This window comes from Phocoena phocoena, chromosome 9 (assembly GCF_963924675.1).
Source record: "Phocoena phocoena chromosome 9, mPhoPho1.1, whole genome shotgun sequence".
NCBI classification, from domain to species: Eukaryota; Metazoa; Chordata; class Mammalia; order Artiodactyla; family Phocoenidae; genus Phocoena; species Phocoena phocoena.
The window spans coordinates 49,464,053-49,491,748 of NC_089227.1; the positions used below are offsets into that span (position 1 = coordinate 49,464,053).

Sequence of the window (27,696 nt, forward strand, 5' to 3'; positions counted from 1 at the left end):
TTAAACTTTAGCCATAGATGTAAATGAAAAATTCCTGGGGGAAATTGCATAAGCAATTACAGGTACATGAAAGTATCATTTGCATCTTGAAATACACTTTTGCTTTGCTATATAGTTTAGTTTTATCTGGCAAAGTGAAAATAAGATCTTTCTTTCAACATGTGCAAGTTCATGCCATCTTATAATTATCACAGAATATGGTGATACACAGTGTGTAAAGTATTAAAATGGGGGGAAAACCATAATCACACCTGTAAATGTTAAATATTATGCTTTAAACTCTTAAATCCTCTTTCCTTTCCTGTGTTATTTGAAAGAATTAGAATATCCCCATCTGAATCAGTTCAGATTTTACAGGACATATCTTCTATTTACAGACTGAACTTTCTTCTTTGCACTCTTTTAGGCATAGTCTATGGAAATCTCACAGAGAAACTCCTGTCATGAGTAAAGACTAATGACAGGTAGTAGAAAGAAGAACACTTGGAAAATTTTACAATGTGAGTTCCATTTCCACATTGTAAAGATGAATTATCTAGATGATTTAAGATTTTTTACTCTTACTCTGTGGTAATTGTGAATAGAATGTTAATAATTTATTTTCTTGATTATTTTTGCATTCAAATGCAAGAACCTTCACTTGGTCAACATCTCATCTTATTGATCTTATTCAGTAATTCATTTATTCACTCATTCACTTATGGTTTGATTTGATTCAGAAATCAAACATCATGGTCTTGTTTGTGCTAAGCAGTTTTTACCCATGTAACATACAGAAACACAACCCAGATTCATTATTTTTTTTTACTGTCACAGTTTTAGCCATTTTGTTGTTTGTTTTCGTTTTGTTGGTTTTGGTTTGGGTTTGGGGTTACAAGAATTAAATAAAATATGTAATCTGAAGAACTGTCATTTACCCTATTGATACAGCATCAACATGCTTTCAATCTTTATTATTCCATGCAAACTGAGAATATGTGCCTTAGTTGATGTTCCCACTTCCCTTTCTTCACCTGGTTATACCCTCCTTTTCCTTCACAATATCATCTTCTCCAGAAAGGCTCACCTGCCCCCAACCTGGTCTCAGGTCTTCAGTGTCACTAAGAGGTTTGCTGTGCTCCTGCAGCACCCCACGCACATCTCTCTCCCCTGGAACTCACTGCGTTATGTTTCCTTGAGTCTCTTCCACTCATAAGCACCTCAGGCCAAAATAGGAGCTCCGTGTTATTCATCTTTGTATCCCTAAGGCAATACTTGACACAGATTAAGAATTCAATAGGGGTTTCTTGAATTTGGCTAAAATGGACCAGATTATCTTTCTTCATATCCCTTTCAGATTTCAGTGTTACTTGATGAAGCTGTAGGAAGGCTAAATTCCCATTATAACAGCTTCTTAGTTATAGTGCTCTGGCCCTTCGTTGTTATGTTTTGCTTTGTTTTTGTTTTTTCTGACCTTTAGCAAAGTTCCTCAGTAATGTAGTAAATGTTATATTCCAATATTCCCCTGTAGAGGACCACATCATCATTGAGAATTTCAGCATGAATCACCTCTTCTATTTTCTTAAGGTGCTGTTTCTATGACAATTTCCTTCATGAAAGCAGGAATTATTTTTTATTTTGGCAGAAAAAGTATAACAAAATCAAGAGTGACTAGATATTTATGAGGTTACGATGTCATAACCTGGTATTGGCCTTGGTGGAATACAATGTCAAGCCAGTAATTCAGGCTAGTAGCTACTTGCAGTTCATGAAATGTGTATGCCTTCCAGCTCTGTTGTAAATAATAACCCAGTAACTGATGCATTTTGTGTGCAACATATGGCACTGCTGCAGGGAAGTGCTCTAAGTGATAAAAATTAAAGAAAAAAAGGTCATTCACAGTAAATACTTACCATCTGCTCCCAAGCAGGGTGGCAAGCAGCATCATGATGGAAATTTAGGTACTGTTCCTGCCCAGCCATAAATTGTTAAAGAGAACAGATGATATGTATTTTACAAGTCACTCAGTAAACAGCCATTCCTGAGGCAAAGGGTTCACTTCTATTGGGAGTTCTCTGCCAAGGGCAAGAAACTGAACCACAGTCAAAATAGAATTATCCTTCTGCTTTCATCTTCAATGTCAGAGGCCACACTGGTTGAATCACTCCAAATGTCTTCAATTGGATTGCTCATTCCCATGAATAATATACTAGGCTGCACTTCAAAGTAAAGGATGGTCAGCCTGATGTGCTAATGAGAAGGAAATAACATCATAGTATAGGAAGAAGAAAATAGATTGTAAGCTGTAGGTAGAGTGTGATAGACAGATAGACGATAGATGATAGATAGATAATAAATAGATAGATGATAGATCAATCTGTGTGTGTGTGTGTGTGTGTGTGTGTGAGAGAGAGAGAGAGAGAGAGAGAGAGAGAGAGAGAGGGAGAGGGAGAGAAAAAAGGCTTAAAGATCATATACTGAAATAAGGATATTCATTCTCTGAGATGAAAACAAGTGAGTTTTCATCTTCATCCTTCTCTGGAATTTTATGATTTTCTGCAGTGAACATGTATTTCTTATAAAATCAGATAAAATATGCTACATTTTAAGAAATCATGTCAGAAGCAAGGAACTTAAATTCTTCAAGGTGTTAGGTTGCAGGAACTGGAAGAGGTGCTTGTGTGGTGGCTGGGGGAGTTTGAGGTATTTGATGCTGACTCTGAAGAGCCACATATAGCATATAATTAAGCAGACAGGAGAGAAAATATTATGCCAATCATGAAACCCAATAAATGAGGAAGTAGCAAAATCAAAATAAACATGAGTATAGGGAAGAGGAACTAAGACAATCAGATTCCTTTCTTTAAAAACATGTTTTATTTTAAACTAGAGTGATCATTAAATTAGATAATCAACCTTATTCACCAGCCTTGGCTCTAAATTACTGTGGACTTTCTCTGCAAATGGAACCCACTCTCCAAAATGGAAGAATTACTACTTTTGAGACTATTCCATTATGTTGCAAGGTCCTAAAGCATTTCCAAATGGGAAGTTCCCCAAAAAGTTTTGAGTAATGTCAGCACACTTTGAAAGCAGTATTTCTCATTTTTACGTGTGTTAAATTGTCAAACAATTTGTTTTTATACTCGCATTCTATAAACCCTGAAAACAAGTGGGAAGACAGAAAATACTGAATGACCACACTTCTCTTCCTTTTCAAGCCTGCCTCTCTGCTCTCAGACTTTAACCTTTGTGACAGACTCGGGGCTTTTGCTGCTCCAAACCTCTGTTGATTCCTCCCATTGGTTTCCTACTATGGGAACCATAACCAGTGCCCACCAGTCGGTGGCCTTTGCTTCCCTAATGTTCTATCAATGCTGACAACTTGAGGGAACCCTGCTGCTGCACTGGGTCTGAGATAATAGCAACAGGAACCGGTATACGACACCTCAGGTCTCCTCACAATGCCTAGAACAGTATCATGCACACACAGTAGCATCTCAATATTGATTTTGGTTGAGTGAGTGAAAACAACTTTTCATTCCCATTACACAATATTATTCAATGGAATTCAGAATAAGAGTGTTTTATTTTACAACACGCAGTTCTAAAGCAGGGGTTTTCCTCTGAGACCGTATCACAGCCTGAAATGAGAAAACAGTATGACAGGGATCTAGTTCAGTCACAGGAAAGGGGCATTCATTTCTCTTCACTTTAATGCTCCATCTCCAGTTCCTGATTACTTCGAATTTGAAGATACTTCTATGTTTGCTTTCTGAAAGCAGGATCATCTCATGTATACATATTAGTATAAATCTACAGGGTTGCTTCAGATGCCTCTGTGTCTTTAGGAAGTAAATATGTGTAAAGTGTATGTCCTCTAGCTAAATATAATTTATTGTTTTGCACCTTCAGTTTCTGTTGTATCTTGGGAAATTTGTCTCCCCAATGGTAGATTGGTCAGAATATGCTGACATAATGGAGAACCATTCTGGGAATCTGCAAATTTGGGGTTGGCTTGCCAGTATCCAAAATAACTTTAGCATGGCATGAATCATGGTGTTTCAAAGGTAGCGCAATTGGCAACCAGTCATCTAATCAATCTTTTTATAGTAAAGGTGAGGAAAGTGAGACCCCAGAAGTTTAAATGACTTTTGAAGAACACTTTACTAATCATTGACAAAATCGGGATTTAACCTCATTATCCTTCTGTCTAATCACTACATTATATTATTCCACACAATGAGAGATGAACAGTCATTACTTTTTTTTAAATCAGCACCTTTGAGATTAGGTTATTTATGAGCAATCCATCCATAGCCTTATCCAGTTTATAAATTCCTTGAGAGTAGGAACTGTGTCTTACACATTTTTTATCTCTCTTAAACATTTTTTATCTCTCACATATTAAATATATTATGTAACACTTAGTATCTCTCAAACAAGTATTTTTTGATTGATTACTTGATTAACTGAGTACAGAATTAATGTATAATTAGACAGTAATTTATTGTAGAACAAATAATACAGTTAGAAAACCAGAAATTATTTTGATATAGAAAATTTATACCACTTAACAGTTTTTTTGGAGAGGTAATATGAATAATTAAATACATATATTTTATAGTCCCAGAACTGCCATTTAATAGCTATGTGACCATGGGAAAATTAATTTTTTAAATATCTCTTCCTTCACGTTATAATGGGAATAATAACATTTACCTTATGCGGTTGCTTTAAAGATTAAATGTGGTTGTCTGCATAAGTACTTAAAGTGTCTTCAGATGGTGAATATCCAACAAATATTGGTTATCGTCAGCTGAAAAATGAGCACAATAATGCCTAAACCTTAAAGTTTTTAGAATATAAGCCAGGATATATACGAATGAGAGAAACCCATCTAGCTGGGGAATATTTTTTAAATCTCTTTTTATATGTTCTCTGAAGAAATCAGTGGGAAATGTGTCTTTATCTGCAGGCAATCTTGTGCCATAGAAATAGCAAGCTGCTACAGGAATATTGGAGTGTAAGGAAAAATACCAGGGGATATCCATGATTAAGTAGTTTATTGATGATCAATGAATATTTGTTGATGATAATGAAGATGTATTTTTTCCAAATGGAATCTATGCTTAGCTTGTGGGAGGAATTTTTTTAATTCTTTAAACTCTTAAAATGTCATGAAAATATGGAATACTCCTATATCTTTTTACACAACTTTTTGTTCCACGTGAAAGTGTGTAACATAAATATTTGCATGAACTGTCCCAGCCCTTAGAAGAAAAGTAGATAATACTCAAAGAAAGGTTGTCAAAGAGAAAATAGTGGCCATAATCTATTTTTTAAATGCTTTTAAGTACAACTACAGTTTCAGAAAGATGGAATTTGTCTAACAAGATTGCAGATTTATCTATACATGACTCGAAAGCTTAGCACCACAATCATGATAACAGTGTCTATAAAATTATATCCTAAGTTTTAGGGCTTACACTATTTCAGATAAGTTCAATTACATCTCAAATTATTTCCATTTCCATGGATACCAGAATAAAACACTTTTAGGTCCTTATCATTTACTGGGAGTCTAAATGAAGATCTATTGGCCCACATTTAACATGAGGACTTTCATGGAAAATAAAATGCTGCTAAGCTCTCCCAAACTCAAAAACTATGTTGTAATTATTTATGTCACCCCTTTATTTCTTTTTTCAATTAATGTAGATGGACCTTATGGACTTCAAGTTAATTCTGATAAAGGGCTAAAAGTAGGGGAAGTGTTCACTGTGGATATTGGAGAAGCGATCTTGTTTGATTGTTCTGCTGATTCTTATCCTCCCAACACCTACTCCTGGATCCGGAGGACAGACAATGTCACATATGTCATTAAGCACGGGCCTCGCTTGGAAGTTGCATCTGAGAAAATAGCCCAGAAGACAACTGACTATGTGTGCTGTGCTTACAACAATGTAACTGGAAGGCGAGATGAAACTCATTTCACCATCATCATCACTTCTGTAGGTGAGTGTGATGTAAAAGGCAGGGATCCCAATGAAACACAAATGCACGATAGCCTTCCTCTACTCCTATTTTATACCTGTGTGGAAGAGAATATCATTGTGGGATTGTTCATATACTCTAAGAAACTCTTTCCTGAGTTAACTAAGCCATGGTTTCTAAGAGTCAAAGAAAGAAAACCCAAAGAATAATGGAGAGAGAATTCAATTGCTAGCTCTGAGGGGCTATAAAGAAAAAGGGAATTCAATAAATTACTTCTAAATGTATATTCTTGCTTTCCTGATTTTACAAACAGGAATATAAGAGAAGAGGTTATTCATTTAAAAGTTTTATATCTACTGTTGCTTTAGGTCAGATGAATACATCTCCATGAAATCTGGTTTTCCTATCTGGCTCCCTTCTCACTGTCCTTCACAGGCTTCCCTTCTTCTTTCACCATTTAAAACCTGAAATCTGAAATCTGTGGGAGTTCACAATAGGGGTCTCAACACCTTGGAAACTACACAATTTTGTAAGTCTGTGAAATTTGGCATTTTCTAGAAGTCATCTGATTTTCAGAAAGGTCATCAATCCAAGTAGTTAAGAATCACTGCCTAAAATATTTATGTCCACCAAATTCCCAACTTTCTGAGCCTTCTCTTTTCTCTCTACAGTATGATTTCATTCTTCTGTATGATTTCATTCACTCCCGTGGTTTCATGTGACACTGGTACATCCCAAATCTTTATCTTTAAAGATCTAAAACTGTATTCCCAGTTACCTTCTAAATGTCTCTACTTCCAAGTGCCAGAGGCAGCATACTGTTTCAATATATCAAAAATGAAGCATCTTCTTTTCCCCCAAATTGCCATTCTTTCTGTATTCCCTGTTTAAATGAATGGTCCTAGTATCTACCAACCTTAGCCAGAAAGCTAAACCCCATCCCAGACTTTTTTCTCTTGCTTATTGCCCTGCCTAACATCCAGTCATCGAGTTTCCTTTCTTTCTATCTCTCAAGCCCATTCTCTTCTCTCCTTCTTCCTTCTTCTCCCTTTTTCTCCCCTCCTCCTCCTCTTCCTCCTCCCCTTCTGCTTTCTCCTCTGCTTCCACCTTCTTCTTCTTTTACTCTGTCCTCTACTGCTACTACTGCTACTGTCAAGTCTTTCTTAGACTCTTCTTTGCATGCAGACGAAGACAAGCCAGATTCCACCTGGGGACAACCTGGGGACAGGCTTGGACAGGAAGTGGTGGTCAGGGTTTCTGTGATTGGTAGAGGAACAAGTTTGCAAAAGGCGCCGCTCATTAATACCTTCTGCATTGGTGTCTTCTCTTTCTCTGTCTTTACAGCCCTGCTGCCTAGAATAGGGCCCGTTACATAGACAGAGTCAGTACATGTTTCTTTAATATATAAAGCAAGAATATAATCCTTGGAATTCTTAGGCCAAATTTTGCAGTACTTGGCCTTTGGGCCATGTGCATCAAAATCACCTGGGGAGGTCTAATAATGTATTTTCATTAAGATACCTCAGACCTATCAGATCAGGACCTGGCAGCTAGGATCTTGGATCTGATTATTTAGCAAGCACAACTGTGACACCCACTTGTTTAAGGTGGGTTTTTTTTTCTCCATAGCCTTTTGAATTTAATTTAAAACTCTTAACGAGCCATTGAGAATGATAAGACTATTAAAAATTTACAGATTGATAAATATATGGTAGGTGGGGCCTTCCCAAGACTCCATGAAGTTAAGGGTATTCATATTTGCAAAATCATTTCAGTACATTAGAATTTACATATTGGCATGGTGAGATTTTGTTTTTTATCGTATGAAGAAAATACCACACTCTCTAGAAGAGTGATATCCAGTGGAACTTTCTGCAATGAAGGAAATGTTTGATGTCTGCTCTATCCAGTATGGTAGTCCCTAGCCTCATTTGACTTTTGAGCACTTAAAATATGGTTTATGCCACTGAGGAACTGAAGCTTTTATTTCATTTTATCTCTATTAACTTTAATTTAAATGTAAATAGCTGCATATGTCTAGTGGCTACCATATTGGATGATGCAGCTCTAGAATTTTTACCTGAATTATGCTTCACTTAGGCAGTAGTTAATAACATATTTCCCTTATAGGTCCCCAAAGCATGTATGTGTTCAGGGTTATATAAATCAGGCACTCATTCATTCATTATTTAACACCTATTATGGGCCAAATACTCAGGTAAGCATTGAAAATGCCATTAAAAAAAAATAATTCCTGCTAACAAGATGCTCACAATTCATATGGATGGCAGGCATGTATGTAAACAGCTAGCATTCTTTGCTTTCTATTTTACTAAATTTTTAATATGATTTAATGAGCTTTTCACCTCAGTGGTTAACTGAAACATAATTTTGAAACACACCATAATTAAGTATATAAAATAACTTTGTGGCAATCTGGATGTTCTCATAGACTTGCTCCTCATGCTCACTGCAAGTGAAAACATGGCTATACTATGTAGGTGTATACTGCAGTGAAGCCTTTCTTACTACCTAAACTTTCTCCATTAATATTTAGCCAAGATATTGTCATAGTATCAGAAGCCCCCAATATTTGATTAAGATCTTATTACCAAGGTCCAAAGACAGCTACAGTCTTAATATCAAATAATTACCTTTTGTAAAATCTAAAAAACCTGTTTGACCAGTACAAAGACCAGACATTTGTTATTATTGTAAATAAGAAGAGCAGGTGCTTATTTTTCAGAAAGATTCAATGTTGTCAACATTCATAACCTCTTTGTGGCTTTTAGAGCTGTTTTCCAGTCCCCAAATGTCCACAGATCTTAAACAGTGGCAAATAGCAAAGAAAATGAGTAGTATTGATGTGTTTTAAGTATTTGATTTTTTTTAAAGCTTTCCAAATGAATTAATTTCTGCAATGCAGGTTAAGGGTACACCAAGCTACAGTGAAAAAAATGGACATCTCTTGTAACTATCAATTGAGCACTTACCATCCACTTTGATGAGCTACCTATATTAATATCTGTGGAAATTTTGAAATAATTTAGAGGGATAAGATACCTGCCTCTGAGATATTTTCAAAACCAAGTTGTGTTTGGCATAACCAGAGTCCAGTTATAAGGAATAGATGAACATTTGTTTTTAATGAGGCAAAGAATGTGGCCAATCAAAAAGTCTCAACAATAAGAAGTGGGAGGCAAAGGGAAAAGGAGTCAAAGATGACTCCAGGGTCACAAATATGGAAATAAAATAACAAAGTCTGGAAATAATCAAAAGTTTTATTAGGGACTTTCAGTTGGGGAGAAGAAGACTGGAGAATGTGACAATTAGCTCTATGTTTTCCTGCCTGTGTAAGACTAGACCAGATGGTGCCTTCCAGCTCTGTGGGCTATGATTCACATCTAATTTGAGATATCAGTTGACCTTTCTGTATCTTAGTAGAGATATCCTAAAGAAAACAGGGGAAATAGGCAAATTCACACAGCTAGTTGGTAATAAAATAGTATCTAAATTCAAAACCCTTTTTTTAACCACTGTATAAACTGTCTCCCTGGATGTTCTTAACTGAGAATATCAATATCTAAAAGATATGTCACATATATACAAGATATGTCACATATATGTACAAGATAGTGTGTATTTTCTTATCATCTTAACTAACTTCATGCTATATACAAAGATACTCTGGTTTGTCCAGACATGTGTATACTTTCATACTAGTGAGAAATTATGAAATATCTGTAACTAAAAGTAACAGCTAGCATATAAGTTTCAAGGAAAGAATAGCAATTAATGTAATAAATTAGCATTCATATTTTGGAAAAAGAATGATTTTATTACTTTAATTAAAGACTTCCTTGAATGCAAGTGTCCCTACTTTAAAATTTAACTGGGCCTAAATCACTATTGTGACATGCAATATGTATAAAATGAAAATGTTTATGATCAGAATGCAAATGTTCACATTTAATGAAAACATTCCACCGTATATACTATTAGAGTTCTCAAGAGCCACATGGCCATAGTTTGAGATTTAGCTATAGTAGAAATATTTTTGTACATGATTCAGCAAAATCTATCATTTTTTCATATCTATTTCTATTGCACATTTTTCATAAAGAAAAGAATGGGAAAATTACACTACTCCTAGGCAGAAAGATAAATTTACTGATTTCTTCTAACTACCTAGAAATTTTTCTGGTTAAGATCTCCAGGAGGTGTATTTCACCTTGGACCATGGGATGTAACAACTGAGATAAGCTGCAGCCCTGACATCCAGAACCTGAAACGTTAGGTGACATCCCATGAGCATCTAGCATAGAACCACGGTGTCTGTCAGTTGGGGCCATAGTAGAGTGTGGAAATAGCATGCCTCCCCAGTAGGGCACCTTCATTTCCATAGGGACATGAATCAGCGGCTGTAATCAGCTAACAGATTGGATGGGAGAGATCTCAGGACTCCATTCTGATCTTGAAATAGACACGCTGACTGGAACATACGGCTATCCTGTTTTAGGTGCAGTCTCTCAAGCAGCAGGGTTGCGATGGATACCACACCTCTTGCCTATATTTGCACTTAATATGTTATTTCATTTTATTTGTTTGTCAAAGGAGGGGGCAAATAGCATTTGCACTAGGGCTTTGGTAAATGAGTCAGTCATGTTTAAATAATGAGGAGAGTGGCATGCTATGTGCTAAAGAGTACAAAACTCTCTGAAAGGAGGAAGAATGGGGCTCCTGCAAGTATCCAGAACTGCACTTGGGATCCCTATACATTCTTTGTGGCAATAGGGTCAGAATTTCCCTGCTGACTTATTTTCAAGTTGGGTTTTAGAAATCCATCTCTCTAAAATATACTTGCCTAGAGCTGACACAACGGCAACTGTGCCCCTTGATTTGATCCCAGAGATATCTGGCATTTTTATTTTGTGAATTTCAAATGCTGGACCTGGTAAATCTTGTGTGTTCTGGTAGAGAGAAGCAGTGCTGAGCATAGAGAGCCGGGATGCTCTAGAAGAGAAGGGGGCCCAACAGGGAAGATCATTTGTTTCTGAGAAAAGGACTATCTCTATTCTTCATTCTCCAGGGAAAGGACACTTGGCCTTTGCCATAGCCAGGGTTTTAAGCTGACAGGTGCTGGTCACCTCAGGGTGGTTCTCTGATGGAGGGCTAACAGAGGCCAAGGGAGAGAGAGGAAAGAGGGCAATATGGAAGGAGTCTGAAGAAATAAAGAAATAATGGTAAAGGGAACGAGTTGGAGCCTCTGTAGGACAGAATGTACAAATTCAGTCATTTTAGGAAACACAAAATAAAAGGGACAAAAAGGTAAAAATAGAGAGGGGAGGAGATGTATCTCATATAGTATGAGACATCCAGTCATTGTATGTTAAACCTATTACAAGGCCTCAGAATCCTGGAAGTGCCTGGCAAAGAGCTGATGTATGCCATAGTGTAACTTCAGCATAAGAATGAGAAATACTCTGAAATAATACTTATTAGCATATTTTCAGGTTTAAGGGGGAAAAAATAGCTGACACTACAGTAAAATATTTTTCATTGTAAAGTTCACTGTTGAAACTGGACTAGAATAAATTAGCATTGAATTTTTTTTTTTAGGGACTAAGGGATATTGAATCTTAGTGAAGGCAGTCTGGCTATCAAGAAATGAGAGTCAGAGCACATCAAATCTGGTGTTAGAAAAGGTTAGAGGAAAAACTGAATATATTGGGGGCTACCTGCCAATTATGAAAACCATTCTTGGGCTTCCCTGGTGGCACAGTGGTTAGGTATCCGCCTGCCAATGCTGGGGACACAGATTCAAGCCCTGGTCCGGGAGGATCCCACATGCCACGGAGCAACGAAGCCCGTGTGCCACAACTACTGACCCTGCACTCTAGAGCCCACGAGCCACAACTACTGAGCCCGCATGCTACAACTACTGAAGCCCTCACACCTGGAGCCTGTGCTCCACAACAAGAGAAGCCGCCACAATGAGAAGCCCGTGCATAGCAATGAAGAGTAGCCCCTGCTCTCCACAACTAAAGAAAGCCTGCACGCAACAAAGACCCAATGCAGCCAAAAATAAATAAAAAAATTTATTTTAAAAAAGAAAAGAAAAGCCTGGGAGAAAACTATTCTTTGACCATGGATCAACAGCAAAAAATTAAATTTGCAGTCAGGGAAAAAACTATGTTCCAGTCCCAGTTCTAGGACTTACTGACTGTGGCCAATATTTTCATTTCTCTGAAACTGTTTCTTTATCTGTACCTATAAATGACACTTTAAATTTCTTTATTATTTTCATTATTACTGATATGATATATCTGTACCAAATAAATGGGAAACAAATGTACATTTGGTTTTATATACATATAATGCACATACATTTAATTGTGCATATCTGAAAATTGTGTAGTTTTGATTTTAGTATTGGATCTAAAATAAAGAAATAAGAGAATTCTCTTGATAAGAGTGGTGCCCAACTCATATGCTGTGTCTTAAATCATGCCATTTTATTATTTAGTATTTCTTAACAACTTTTTCTTCTTTATTACTTTGCTTTTGTATCACTGCTTGTGTCTCAAGAGACCATTCTATTTACCTTTATCTTATTGACAACCACAGCAGAGTATGGGTCCTTCTGAATTTATACTTTAGAAGCATGCACCTATATATAGGGTCATTTTTTTTTAAATCTCAACAAATTTCAAAAGATTTATATCAAGCAGAGTATGCATTCTAAATAGAGTGGAATTCAACTAAAAAAATCAAGAAAGAAAACTCCCAGGCATGAGGAAATTAAACAATATGCTTCTAAATAATCTCTAGGATAAATAAGAAATCACAATGAATATTATAAAATATTTTGAACTTAATAATAATGAAAATACTTTTCAAAACTCAGGGGATGTTGTTCAGTTAATAAGATTGTCTACACATACGGAAGTGATGGAGAAATTGTTGATTGTTACACTTAAGAAAGTGATGGAGATGATAATACAGATTAAATTTAAAAGTGCATTGTTTCTGTAGCCATTACATTACATATGGCGAAAAAAAATTGAGTTCTCCCGGTATTCAAAATCTATTTTCCAATTTAGCAAAGAAGCCATTCACATCACTGTTAAATGAAATTCCAATGAATGTCATTGTTGTTTCACTTTCATCTTAATACATATCAGCCAGCGTTCGTGTTGAAGCTACACTTGTTCATCTATGATGTAAACTATCTCTTTGCTGAATTGGATAGTAACCAAGCATTTATTTGAAGTATAATTGTTTCAAAGCATGGTTGCATATCACCCACAGGTTGAAAATGCAAGAGTTCAGCAAAAATCAACAAAAGCATTCCATGAGAATCAATTAGATATATGGAATTAACAATAAAGAGTACTGCATATTTTATTATTAATTCTAAATTAGGCTACACATCCTTCATATCAGTAAAATTTATAACTTTTGTATGTATATGTGTGCATATAATTCTTTTTGATACTCAGTTACTAACATACCATTGGGTATAGTGTCCTATTTACATAAACTTCATGTAAAACTCTTTGGCTGCCTCGAGTCATATAATATCTGAGCAACAAAAGAACTTAAAAACCAATCATTCAGGCCTCCTCCTTTTACTACTGGAAAAATCCAGACCCTTAGAGTCAAGTGGCTCATTCAAAGCTTCCCAGCTCTTTAGAGAGAACAAACCTGTGAAGTAGGAACACAGTATCTGAAGAAAGGCTAAGACCTCACACAGAGATCACCCAAATGCTAAAGTAGTTACAAACCTAAAGCTCAGCATTCTAACAGTGGAAGAATATAACAAATTATTAACCAAGAGAAAAGGAGGAAAAATAACATTTCTAATAAGTTTTGTGATGTTCTGGTCTAGATCAGAACCAATAAATTGCCATTCTAGTCCATTTTATACTACCTTGCATTTATTTCTTCCACCCAAAGCTAAAAGGACTTTACCTTAAAATCTGTTTAAAAGCAATAAATATTACACAGCTATTGTAATCCCATAAAAAGAACATTTTAAGAGCACAATTCTCTGAATGCATATCAGAAATTTATAAATATACGATCTGAGATGGTAAAGATTTTTGGTGATGAAAAGCAACCTGCTTAAACTCTTAAGGACTTAAAGGGAGTACAAGAACAGTATTACATGGGAAAATTAGAGGAGATAGCATGATTTCCATGACTTTTTAACTGGAGTTTAACATATATGATCTACACTACATTATGAAAAGATTCTGGGAAGATTAAAAAGTGAAAGCATTGTAGGTAGAAAAGCTGAGAGTACATATAGGTCCACAATGAAAGAAAGGAAAGATTAAGGTTTCATCCTTATCTTGGCTGCTGGAGACCTCAGTAGAGGCTTTGTGGTGGAAGACAACATGGTGCAGGCTGGATATTTATTGCAGAGTTGAGTCCACACCATGTTCTTCACCACACCCAGATCCTCCAAGCTGTTCTCCACCACGGCAGAAGGGAAGTGACATCCCATAACTTTCACTTCCACATTAAACTGGACAGAGACAGGCAACTGCCACCATTCATTTCCACATCAATGTCTGATTCACATGATAACATGGAAGACATCTGTTACTTGCTTTTGTTGAAGGCCACACAACTTTCCACTTTATAGATTAACTCTCTGACTAAGCATGTTATAGTCTGGAACTGGTGTTAACATTGCCATACTTAGTAAGTTTTGTCAAAACAGCATCAAAGTGAGGCAGCACAAAGTGTCAAGAGTCTGGGGGCACATCTGGACTTTGCCACTTACTACCTGAGTGACCTCAGGCAAGCCTCAGATTCCCATCTCTAAAAGGGGATAATAATATTACCTCCCTAATAACATTGTTGTGAACATTCCATGGGTTAATACGTATCATGTGCTCTTAGAAGAGTCTGATGTATTATAAGCACTCAGCAAGTGTTAGCTTTTAGCACTATATTTTATATAGAGATATTAACAAAAGGAATGACTTGCAAAACAGTGAATTGTAGTCAAAGGTGGCACTTTAAATGTCTTATTGACAATCATACACACATTCTATTTTAGGGATTAAAATTTCTTTATTGGTCAAAAATTAGTAATTATTTGAAATGAACACCTCCCCTCTCACACCTTTAACTACATACCACTGCCCTAGAAAATCCACATACCTGAACAATGTTAAAAGAGTGAGATGGAAAGAGAGAGAACAACCTAGCATCTGGGGATATTTTATACAATGAGATCCAACAGATCCAAGCTAAATGCTGGTGAACACTATTGAAAAGTATGATATGAGCTATTTGCTACATCTAGTACAACATATTGGTATTATCCTGGACAGCTCACCACATTTCCAATCACAAATATCCTTAGAGAGTTTAGTATGTATTCTAAAATAAGTGCCTGCCTGTTTGGTCTCACTCAGACTTCTCTTTCTCTCTCTCTCTCTCTCTCTCACTCTCTCTCTCTCTCTCTCTCTCTCTCTCTATATATATATATATATATATATATATATATATACACATTTGCAGTACTGTACCATTTAGGATTTATTTATTTAGGATCAATTTATTATTGATCTTTAATAAAAATATATTTGTCTTTTTATTTAGGAATAGAGAAACTTGCACAAAAAGGGAAATCATTGTCCCCTTTAGCAAGTATAACTGGAATATCACTCTTTTTGATTATATCCATGTGTCTTCTCCTCCTATGGAAAAAATATCAACCCTACAAAGGTAGGTTAAAATTTTTTTTTTTAATTTTGAATGGTTTTATATGTGCACTAAAGTGTATCTTACTGTGTTTCTTCTTTTTTGGTTTTAGTTATAAAGCAAAAGCTAGAAGGCAGGTAATGCATATGTTTCTATGAAAATAATTTTTCTCTTGAATGCTTTTTCCTCAATGATTAAGGCTGACAGAAACACCAATTTGTCTTTTCAGGCCAGAAACCGAATACAGGAAAGCTCAAACGTTTTCAGGTAATGGCTGGGCTGAGAGGGGCTGTTATCAATATTAATTGATTATTATCAACATTAATATTAATTGATATGTTTTCAATATTGATATTGAATGTTATCAACATTAATATTAATGTATATTAATATATATTGTTGATATTAATTATATATGTAAAATGTACTAGTTACATAACAGAATTCACATGAGATAACACTAACACTCCCTTCCCAGGATGACTGCCCTCACTTCACAAAGTTCTATCCCTTGTATTAGTTTTATGTAAGTCACACAGGCCTGTAAGATAAGCCTGAAAGGCACTTTCAACTCCATTCCACAGACAAGAGAACTAAGGCTCAGAGAGACTGTCACTTGCCCGCCATCACTGAGTTCTGCTGAATCCTGTTCCATTGATCCTCTTATTATTTTGAAAATGCCCAAGGGTTCTCTCACTGTGTCAGTTCCTAAAGGAGATACAGTGCTGGCAGCTCCTTCCCAGGGAGAAGAGGAAAGGGAGGTCCCACAGGTTTGCTGCTTCTCTGTCCCCAGCGGTGCCCCTCACTTCTGACTCCCTACTGAGTTGTTATAAGTTAACAGTGGGGCTTTTGCTCAGGCCTTGGAGTCAGAGGAGCTGGGTTTCTATCCCATCTGTGCCACTTTCCCCCAATGTCACCTTGGGAAAATTAATTATTTTTCCTGACCTCAACTCATGTATACAATAGAGATCATAACTTCCCCTCAGGGTTGCTCTGAGAATTAAATCCAGTAATGTAGGTGGAGTGCCTAATGCAATGCCTGGATGCTCAGTAAACATGGGTCTTCTTCCTCTTGTCTAGTCCTTTCTCACAAATGATAAACCGTCAGAGTTCAGAAAGGCCCCAGAGACCACCTGGTTCCTCCCAACCACCCCATTCCTGTCATTTTACTGATGATAGTTTAGGTGACATCGGACTTGTTTTCTGTTTTGTATGTATGGGCAGCAATAGTTGCTTATTTATTCTTATTAGTCCTGGTGGACTTTGTTAGATCTAGCAGAGTACAGTAGATATTATGGGTGGATTAAGAGCTGCTGTGATTGACAGATTGAAGCCTTGGTGTTTATAAGTGTCTGGTAACTGAGAGTTACAAAGAACAAGGCTGCCCACATGTATTTATATAATATAATATAATATATATATTAATATTATATTATTTATAAACAGTGTATTAATATATAATACACTGTTTCCACATCAGACTTTAAGAATAATTGTCCCAATTCAGTTTCAGTTCTGAGCTTCAACAGGAGTGATTTCCAATACTATTTAGTGGCAGCATGACTATAGGGGATTAAGAAATGTTAAATTGGTTTTATACACATACCACTTGAAGCAAACCATGAAGATAAGTTTTATAAAGGTTTTTCTAAAAAATAGCAATAGCAATTTGAGGCATTTGGTTTGTAAGTAGTATTTGTTTTCCATTTCAGGCCACGAAGATGCTCTGGATGACTTTGGAATATATGAATTTGTTGCTTTTCCAGATGCTTCTGGTGTTCCCAGGGTTGGTTTTGCTAGTGGCCAGTTAGCCCAGAAATAGCATTCTGCTTCACCAGAGGTGTAAGCAGCATTCATTTAGCATGTGGGCAGTGTGGTCAGATGGCTGCATTACCCTCAGCAGTGTTTACTCACTCTGTAATGAATGACGTTGCCGGATCTGGGGAACTAAAGCATCTTTCTCAGCCTCTATCAATAAAGCTAACACAAATAAGGAAGTTACACGAATTCATAAACATTCTTTACCTGGTAAGCTCAGGGAAGAGAGAATTAACTAGGTTGAAGGTCAAGAGAAGTGAATAAACAGGGGACCAAGAGTCCCTGGTTTAAATAATTCTGCATCACTTTGATGACTGCAGCCTCTCACTTCACTGACTCTCTCTGTTGCTCAGTTTCCCCTTTATTTCCTCCTCATATCTCATGAGGACATTACAAAGACAATTGATTATACCCTTGAAGGTACCTTATGCTCTTCAGAAGGAAGGTACCAGATAAACCCAAAGTATGCAGGTACATATCTTTACTTTTTCCTAAAGGTGCATGAGATGTGAGAGCGGGAACTTTTATACAGTTGAAGCCATTTTTTTCAGTCCATGCAGACAAGGTCTTTTCAGCAATCAGTTTTGTTTAACAGGCAAGCAGAATGTTTCTCTGAGCTAATCAGCTCATTAACATTTTTACAGATTTATGTACAACCGATCTTTCCTATGTTTCCGTATTCCCCTATGATAGTTCACTTAAGGAAGGGGCCAGAAACGGACTACTTGCCTCTGGGCATTTTCATTTCCTTTTTTAAAAGAGAACTATCAATATTTGTTGTTAGGGATTGGTTACCTCACTTGTTCAGAGAATTCTATATAAGATTCTAAGGTTCAAGCAGTAAGTTACCTGGCCACAGGCTTTAGTTCTCAAATGCCACGTGAGTAATGGAGGGGGATTGATTGGATTTCATCCTTCTATGGGTGAGTCGTAGCACCAGTGCCCACATCATCACAGATGAAGAGAAAAACTGCATTGCAAAAGCTTTGCAATGTCCTATTCAGTCTCATGCAGGATTGGCTCACCCTTCACTTCTACAACCAAAAAGACAAAAATAAATATTTGGTGGATCAGTTATTTCAAACAGCTCCTCACCATGGCAGAAAGCACCCCTCTCAGGTGTGGCTTTTAAATGGGAAAGCAGGAAACTGAAGAGCTAATAAGACTTAAAAGTGAATTTTGAAGTCAGTTTTTATTCCTAGGAATGCATTGGAAAGGAGTGAGATCTATGTAGGAAACTTTAAATTTAGCCTTGCAATTAATCAGTACTCAGTTTCAAGATTTTATTGAGAGGACCTCTATCTGCTCAAAATACTACAGTTCTAAAGAGCCTGAGGCAGAGAAATGAGTGCTTGATTACGTATCAGAAGCCCCGCTTATATCTGTCGTAAGTAGAATAACTCAACTTGGAACTATGCCCATCTTCAATGCTGAAAACTCCTGAGGAATCAGCTGAGGTCCTTCACTGGCAATTCCAGGTGCTTTGGGAAGAAGTGAGAAACCAACACCAACAACCCATGGAGCAGAAGGACCCAGACATGAGTAGGAGGATCTGTGTGAGAAGCAGCCAGAATGGCAGTTATGTGTGAAGATTAACAGCTAAATGCAATGGTTTTGAGAAGAAAAGGAATAATAATAACATTACCAAGATCTCAAAATTGAAGTTAAGAAGGAAAATAAATTGATTACTAACTTTTTGAGTTTTTAAAAATCAGAATCATCTTTGAGTTTGTTGTGATACATGTACAGATGCATACTCCTCTTCTCTCTACTTACTGTACATTTCATTGCCCATTTAGCACTTCTTTTGGGGAATTGGACAGAAAGCAATGGCATGAAATGAACAAATTTATTACTTGCTAACAGGTCTAATATTAGGTTAGTTGAGTAAGTTAGTCATTATCTATAGATTCCTTTTATCATAGCCTCTGAACACCTCTATACCAAAGAAAATCAAGAGTTGATCTTAAGTAAAAACAAAACTCTAAACCAAAATCCCCTTGACACAAAAATGATAGGATGAATCACCTATTCAGTCCTAGGATGAATAGCCTAGGACTGCCATGAGAGCTTTAACAAGTAGAATAGAAACAGGCAGTTTCCAGAAAAATCTAAAGCTAAGATATTCCAAAGTAACCTAGCAGGTCAAATGAGATAAAGAACTCTTCAGATGATTTATCAAGGGCAAAGAGTCCTCTAGGTGGATCTGTATAAATATAAAGGACTGAAAGTGGCCAGAAGTACAATGAAAATAGAATGAGTTTGGGAGGAGGAGGGGAACCAGACTTTAGCTAAGTGATTGGAAAACAGTGTTTACAAGCATAACAGTATCAAATATAAGGAATAGGAGTTAATGAAACATGAATGCCAATTTCAATAAAATACATGTTGATTTTAACCAGACAGACATACACTACTGTACTTTCCACATACATCCAAGCCTTACTTTTTAGAGCCCATTACTGCATTCAAACCAAAACCTCTTCTTTTGTGTGTTCTGTATTTCTTGGTACTGTCTTCACTAACTTGCAATGTGATGAAGGCTTCTGCCTGTAAGTTATCCTTTTTTTCTAAACCACCCTTGCACACATGATTGGCGATTAGTGTCAGAAAGGTAAGACTGAGATGTAATATAAAGGATAGTAATATATGCTCTTTGATTCTAAGCTATCCTGATATCTTCTCTTTTGCTATTTTTTTCTACTGTATTTCCTTTACAGTACTGCCAGCTTTTTTCTTAAATGGAGAAAAAAAGTGATAGTTTGTCCAGCTATTCCTCTCTGACCTCATAGCTATGCCACTGCACAAACTACCATAGGGCCAGTGCAGGGAACTGTAGCAAGGAGGAAATGGATATTGAAGGGAAGTTAAATAGTTCTAATTTTCTAATCTTAACCTCTTCCAGTTGTTTTCAACTATGCAATGTAGTGGGAATACTATTACTAGTCTGCCAATCTTTTTAACGTGCCACATTTTCTAGATGCCAACGAGATCTGTTCCAACCTCTGATGGTGTACCAGGGCAAGATTTGCACAGTACAATTTACGAAGTTATTCAGCACATCCCTGCCCAACAGCAAGACCATCCAGAGTAAGTATGAGCTTGCATTTGATGATGCTACATTGAAAGGACTCAGCATGCATCCCCAGCTGTCCCCAGAGTTTATTGAAAGGCTCAGAAGAAAAAAATATTAAAAATGAAATTATAGTGTCTGTACATTTGAACAGACTTTCCCACCTGAAAATAGTTTTAATAAATAAAACAGGCTAACACACAAGTATCTTCTGGGGCCAGTGGACCAGATGCAGAGCTCTAGAATCTAGCATTTCCCCCAGGGAATCCACATCTTGGTAAGAAAGGGGTCTTTAGACCAGTTCTCAAGCCATCTTGGTTATCTTGATGATTTTCCAGTGACTGTGGTAGTTTTAAAGCCAGTGATCTATCACTACAAATAGGACCAGGAAAAAAACAAACCCACAAAATGTGCCCAACAGTGTCACCATCAAACGCCCACCTCTCACATATTCAAAGCAGTCTACTCCCAAGTGAATAAAACCACTGGCCTCACACCCAGAGAAGTAAAACTTAAGCTGAGGCCAAAGCCAGGAAACTGCTTATCCAGTTAACCTCGGGGCTGACACCAAGCAGTTGCCTTCCCTTCCCATTTGTGGAAAACTAAGCCTACAGCCTTTTGAAATAGTGAAATGAACTTCCCTTTTTTGTGGGCTGTAGCTGCCTGCAGGCGTAACTGCCACAAATCATCTTCCATCATTTCTTTATTTGTCATTTATTGACTTTGAAAAGAACATCAATAACCACACACAGGAACTTCCCCTTTGGCAAAAGAAACACTTTTAGTGAAGTAATTCATGCACACCTCTGGGTAAATATCAAAAAATAACAGCTAGGATAAATGCATGGGAAACGGTCTTCCGGGGAGGAGACCCAGTCCTGGGGGTACTATGCAGTCATTTAAGGGCTAAATAAGTGGCGAGAGCACCTCAGAGGACCCCATCAGTGCATTCCTTCTTGTCTCAGGGAGCCTGGAGAAAAGGGAATCAGGTTAATTAGGAGCAGACTCTGATGGAACTGGGAGCTTCTGGTTTGAAAAGAAAAGAAAATTGCTTTATAGCATTATGTTATTAATCTAATAGAACACAATAGTGGAATGTTATTCCATGACAGTTTAAAAAAAGAAACCTCTCTAAAATGATATTTAATCCTCTTTACTTTGGAGAATAGAAAATGAAGGGATATTTTTCTTTGTTAAAAATAAGGAATATAAAGAATTTTGGGAGTATGTCTGCTTCCTAATTTTAAGATTGTATCCAATCAAAAATATTACCCTATTTAAATTCATTTGTTTTTCTATATGTCCTTTATTCTATGTATCTATTTTTCCAGTTAGCCTTCAAACAAACCAAATGAAAACTTGAGGTTTATCTTTTAAGACTCCTAACAATGAAATAAATGATGATTTTAAACTGTGGAATATGGCAGCTATAATTTCAGAGCACCAAATAAAGTGATTTGGTGGGGTTTGCAGGTGAAAAAAATGATTCCTTAAATTAAAAAAAAAATCATCCTCTGAAATTAGACTGCTTTCAGACATGAGCAATGTATCTACAATTTCTTGGGAGTATAAAATTTGATTTCAGAAATAAACTTTGAAAGTTAAAAATAAAGCAGAAAAGCTCTTTTTCCAGCACATGAAGGACTATTTAACTGCTGTTGAGAACATGCTCTTTCCAGGGACAGTCCATGCAAGAACTCCCTCATACTCCCATCCCCAGTGCCTTCTCCTCCCCATCTCCATAGCCTCTCTCTTCTCACCTCCTTCTGCCCCATCTTCTGAGGAAGTTGCCCTTTGTGTGTCTTTGTCTGGACTTCACCTCCATCCTGAGATGTCTTCCCTCTCTGAATCTGCCTTCTCTTTTCTTCTCTTTCTCTGTAAGACTGTCTCCTTTCTCTCTAATATCTCTTTAAAATTTTTCCTCCTCTTTCTCCCTTCCAGCTCATCCTAAAGAGGAGCCAACATTTTTACAAGTGTTGTTTTCCTTGAATACAGATGTGTTACCTATTCTAAATTTTAAAAACAAACAAATAGAATATTTTCTCTTTATTTCATTAGAAACTGTTTTGCACTTGTTTTATTTACAATCAATCCACAAACATCTCCAGGTCATTAACTATGTCCTAGGGACAGAGATTAAATAAGACTCAGTCTTTTAAAGATTTCATAGCTTAGTGGGCTCCTGTTTGCTTATTTTAACTAAAGATCAGTGATCCTCAGTAGAATAAATATTCCTCAATAGAATAAACATTCCCTAAACATTCAGAGACCCTTTTTCTTTCCTATGGTTTTATTCTCTACGTCCAATTAAATTCAAAGATCAATTTCATGAATAATGCAGTATTATAGGTGGTTAGTGAATCTCCCCCATTCCCAAAGTAAATGTGCCAGGTCTGGGTGAAGAACTCTAATTTCCTGCTTTCTTTTACCTCTATTTGACAGTTGGTTCTGAGATAGAAACACAGCCAAAATTTTTTTCCTTTGGCTCCTAGACTATTCTAGCAGTGTTGTTTTCATTACTACATGCATCTATTACCTAACTGAACTGGTGTTTAACAAATTGGTAAGTTGGCCTGTGTTCATATTCTGCTACTCAGCCCAGTTATTTGTTTATTGAACTTATGGCTACATTTATTTAAATGCTGTCTGTTGACCTCATTAAATGCTCTTGGCACAGTTTGTTTTGAACTCGACTTGCTCACAGGACGTCCAAGTAAGTAAACCTTTTAGTTTCAAAAGGAAATTATCTACAGAATTTAGTGATTGCTTACTCTTTATACTTATTGGTTTGTAAATGTAATTTTCTTAAACTAGTTCAAAACACTCATATTATTTGCAGCTGTGGAAAAGAATAAAAGAATTTAAGGTTCTTCGACCTGTAGACCTGGAAATCTATAGAACATTTTACACATCTCTTTGCCAGGTGAGCATTCATGGGCAAAGCAATGCATTGAAGCGAAATAATGAAAGCACATATTGAGGAAAAACAGTGAAAATGTATATTCATCCGGAATCACTGAAGGAATCAAACCCGATACCTCTTACTCATCACTCCTTTTAATGCAGAATAGAGTCATTTATAAAAATCAGACTGCAGGTTTTCCAGCATACACACAATGCATTGTGCTACAGAGGAGCATGGTGGGGAAAGAGTTCTCAGCGGACAGTCTTTATTGCCCTGACGGAAGGAAGAAAAGGACGGGACTTTCCAATTACTATTTTGGTATCAAGTTTCCTACAACGCTCAATTAGTTCTAATCTATATGTTCCATTTCATCAGCATTGACACTATCCTATCTAACCTACAAGTGTGGAAACCTTATATTAGTAAAAATTTCAGCAGGCTTTGTTTTATTAAATTCTCATTACTGTTAAGATTGCTGTATTTTTTTATGTCATTCCCAAACTTCCTTCTTGCTATTTGTACCACAGAATAATAAAGATGATTGTCACAAAAGCAAGACTGTGCCTTCTAGGTTGTCAATCACCAATGGTGTTTTTGAAAAGACTTGTAAAATGCTGAAGGAAATGACTTAGAGTCTTATTTTTATTTTTGTTCAAAGAAAGATGGATTCAAATAAATTATTCTGCTTTTGCTTTTATATGGCCTTGATTCTTTGTATTTTAGAGTAAAAATTTTACATAAAATAACATTATAGAATTAGATTTTTTATCCTTATTTCCCAATGTGCATCATAGACAGCTACTAAAATAAGACTCTTGCACTCATATAACTATTTACATTCAGGCTTGAATTTTTTACTTTATTGAGTTGTGGATTCTACTTGTATATTGCTGTAGTTTAAAAAATCAGTTAGAAACTAAACAGTAGAATTAAAAAACACCATTTTATAACCCCCAAATGAAATAACTGATTCAGATAACAATTATCATTAGTCAAGACTGCTAGATAAAAGGTACCAGATAAAACTACCAAGGGTTAGGTTGCAGAAACTCTGTGAGAGAAAGGTGATCTGAGACCTAGAGAGAAGCAGGTATACAGAGTGGCACGGGTAACTCTTCAGGGTACAGTGAGTCCCAGGGAGTGGGAATGGAGCAGTCAGTCTTGTAGATCTTGAAGATGAAAGATTATGTCAATTTATGTTTACTGACATTGGCTACAGACACTCTGACCTGCCAATGCCACTCTTTAGAATTTTATTCTGGCTAAATAAAGGTAGAAACAACCTAAATATACAACAATGGGGGATTTAAAAATGACATTAGTGACATTAGGTCCATAAAATGATTCACCTTGCAACTATTAAAAAAGAAGAAATATGATTATATTTTCTGACTTTAATAATAGGCCATTAGACGTCTAATGGCCTATTATTTTATACAGGAGAAAGAAATCAAAAGAATAGCATTTCTTGCAAATCAAAACTACAGTGAAGTATTACCTCACAGTGGTCAGAATGGCCATCATCAAAAAGTCTACAAAAAATAAATGCTGGAGAGGGTGTGGAGAAAAGGGAACCCTCCTACAGTGTTGATGGGAATGTAAATTGGTGCAGCCACTATGAAGAAGTATGGAGGTTCCTTAAAAAACTAAAAATACTTAGCATATGATCCAGCAATCCTACTCTTGGTCCTATATCTGGAGAAAACTCTAATTCTAAGAGATACATGCACCCCAGTGTTCACTGCAGCACTGTCTACAATAGCCATGACAAGGAAGCAACCTAAATGTCCGTCAACAGATGAATGGATAATGAAGATGTGGTATATATATATATATATATATATACACACAATGGAATATTACTCAGCAGTAAAAAAAGAATGAAATAACACCATTTGCAGCAACATGGATGGACCTAGAGATTATCATACGAAGTGAAGACAAAGACAGAAAAAGACAAATATCATATGATATCGCTTATATGTGGAATCTAAAAAAATGATACAAGTAAACTTATTTACAAAACAGAAATAGACCCACAGACATAGAAAAGAAACTTATGGTTACCAAAGGAGAAAGGGAGGGAAGGGCTAAATTAGGAGCTTTGGATTAACATATACACAGTGCTGTATATAAAATAGATAACCAACAAGGACCTACTGTATAGCACAGGGAACTCTACTCAATATTTTGTAATAACCTATAAGGGAAAAGAATCTGGAAAAGAATATATAATATATGTATAACTGAATCACTTTGCTGTACACCTGAAACTAACACAATATTGTGAATCAACTATACTTAAATTGAAGAAATAAAATTTTTAAAAATAATAAAAAAGAATAGCATTTTTTAAAAACGTATTTCAAGTGAACCACTATATTTATACTATACCTTCCATATTTTCATAGAAGAACATGGTGAAAGGAAAATTAAGACTAAATCTTACAACCTACCCTATCTTCTTTCCCGGTTTTCTTTCTCTACCACCATTATATATTTTTCTGCTGGAAAAGTCCATCAGTTCCACCACAAATATTCTTCTACATTTGGTAAAAAGAAAAAAAAATTATCTAATTAGAGAAGGAATCCCGGCCCATTGTTAAATATATATATATATATATACTTGGAAATGCAGAAGGCTAACCATAAGACAATTAAAATCACCTGTAGAGAGTAGATCTGAAATATTCTCATGACCAAAATAAACAAATGTAATTATGTGAGGTGATGGATGTGTTAACTAACCTTATTGTGATAATTATTTCACAATATATACATGTACCAAATCACCACACCTTAAAGTTATACTATGTTGTATGTCAATTATATCTCAATAAATCTGGATAAAAATTTAAAATCACTTGTAATCTCACCTCCCAGAAATAACCTGTTAGCATTTTCCCAGGTTAGTTATGCATACGTTTATTCCTACTCCTTCCAGTTCCAGAAAGGATTTATGGTAGCTCATATAAATGCATAGTATAACAAGATAAAATACACCCCCAAAAATAAAGGTGATAAAGAAAACAGGATGAAGGAAGAATTAGAGTTTACAAAGGCAAGGCGAAAGAAGAAATGAGGTTAATAACTAGTATGATGAATTTCCCTTCATCTGAGAGTATTGTTTTATACCACTGAGATCATGCGGCATATACAGGAGGATTTCTAAGGAGGGGCCTCTGAACTGAATGCGATTTGTTAGTTGTCAGAGCCAAAGAAAGGCTGAAATCTTACTGCAGGGCTAGGAGAGAGCAGGTCAGCTTTCCCAGTCACCCAGTCACCCCAGATACATCTGTCTCTCCCCTCCTTTCTCAAGTTTGAATCCCCTCCTGGAGACCACGTGTCTTCTTACTTGTAGAGCAGACCCTAACTACAATGAGCTACTGCTGCATCTCTGTGTTCTCTTTTCTAGACCCAACTCTGGGACACTTTAAAACATAGACAATCTTAAACAGCCTTTTAATAGGTAATAATACATTCACATGATTCACAAATCAAAATCCTATTAAAAGTATGCACTAAAATAACTGGTTTTTGTTAGTTTTTGGTTTTGGTTTTGGGTTAGACTAGTTCTGTGTATCCCTCCAGACTTTCTTACCACAACCAAGGGAAATACAAACACATACACTTATTTTTTTCAAACTCACTTTTCAATCACTTGCTATTTCTCTCACTTCTGTGTCTCTCTCTCACACCCAAAAACACACAGACTCAGTGCGTGGTTCCACTCAAAGCAGCAAGGAATTGCGGAAGGGAGAAGTGTGAAAGGATCTAGAATCCAATTAACTTTTGCTGTCACTGGTGTGTAACACTGGATGACTCACTGCTTTTTTAGTAAGTGGGGATGAAAATCTCATAAATTAATCAAGATTTCCAAGGGAAGTGATGAACCAACCCAGATGTTCACCTAATTAACAAATTAATCTTTAAAAACCAGCCTAAAGTTCCTTCCTTATTACTAAACATAATCTTGGCTGTTGTTAATTAAAATTTTTAACTTCATATTACTGCTTCTAACTTGGAATAGATTCATATTCCTCCTGCTTATTATTTTGAAAGAATATATCCTACTGATAGAATTTTAAGCAAAAATTAAAATACTTATGAATAAAAGTTTTCCTTGTTTCTTTGACATTTGTGCACTTCCATATTAATAAGACAATTTCAGTTAAAATAAACTGCAAAATACACTCTTAAG

At 36.2% G+C, this 27,696-nt stretch overlaps 1 protein-coding gene across 2 annotated transcripts in view; it reads left to right on the forward strand.

The window, feature by feature from the left end:
- HEPACAM2 (HEPACAM family member 2) overlaps positions 1-24,190 on the forward strand; it is a 40,968-nt gene extending 16,778 nt beyond the window's left edge. Inside the window, exons 4-10 of one of the 2 annotated variants that reach the window (XM_065884104.1) lie at positions 5,701-5,997; positions 15,598-15,723; positions 15,812-15,836; positions 15,929-15,966; positions 17,412-17,485; positions 20,498-20,607; positions 23,514-24,190. In XM_065884104.1, coding sequence (XP_065740176.1) covers positions 5,701-5,997; positions 15,598-15,723; positions 15,812-15,836; positions 15,929-15,966; positions 17,412-17,485; positions 20,498-20,607; positions 23,514-23,517 — 674 coding nt within the window. In that variant the 3' untranslated portion in view covers positions 23,518-24,190. Of the gene's footprint in view, positions 1-5,700; positions 5,998-15,597; positions 15,724-15,811; positions 15,837-15,928; positions 15,967-17,411; positions 17,486-20,497; positions 20,612-23,513 lie in introns of those variants that run through there. The other variant, XM_065884103.1, reaches the window with a different exon arrangement.
- Positions 24,191-27,696: the final 3,506 nt, after the last annotated feature.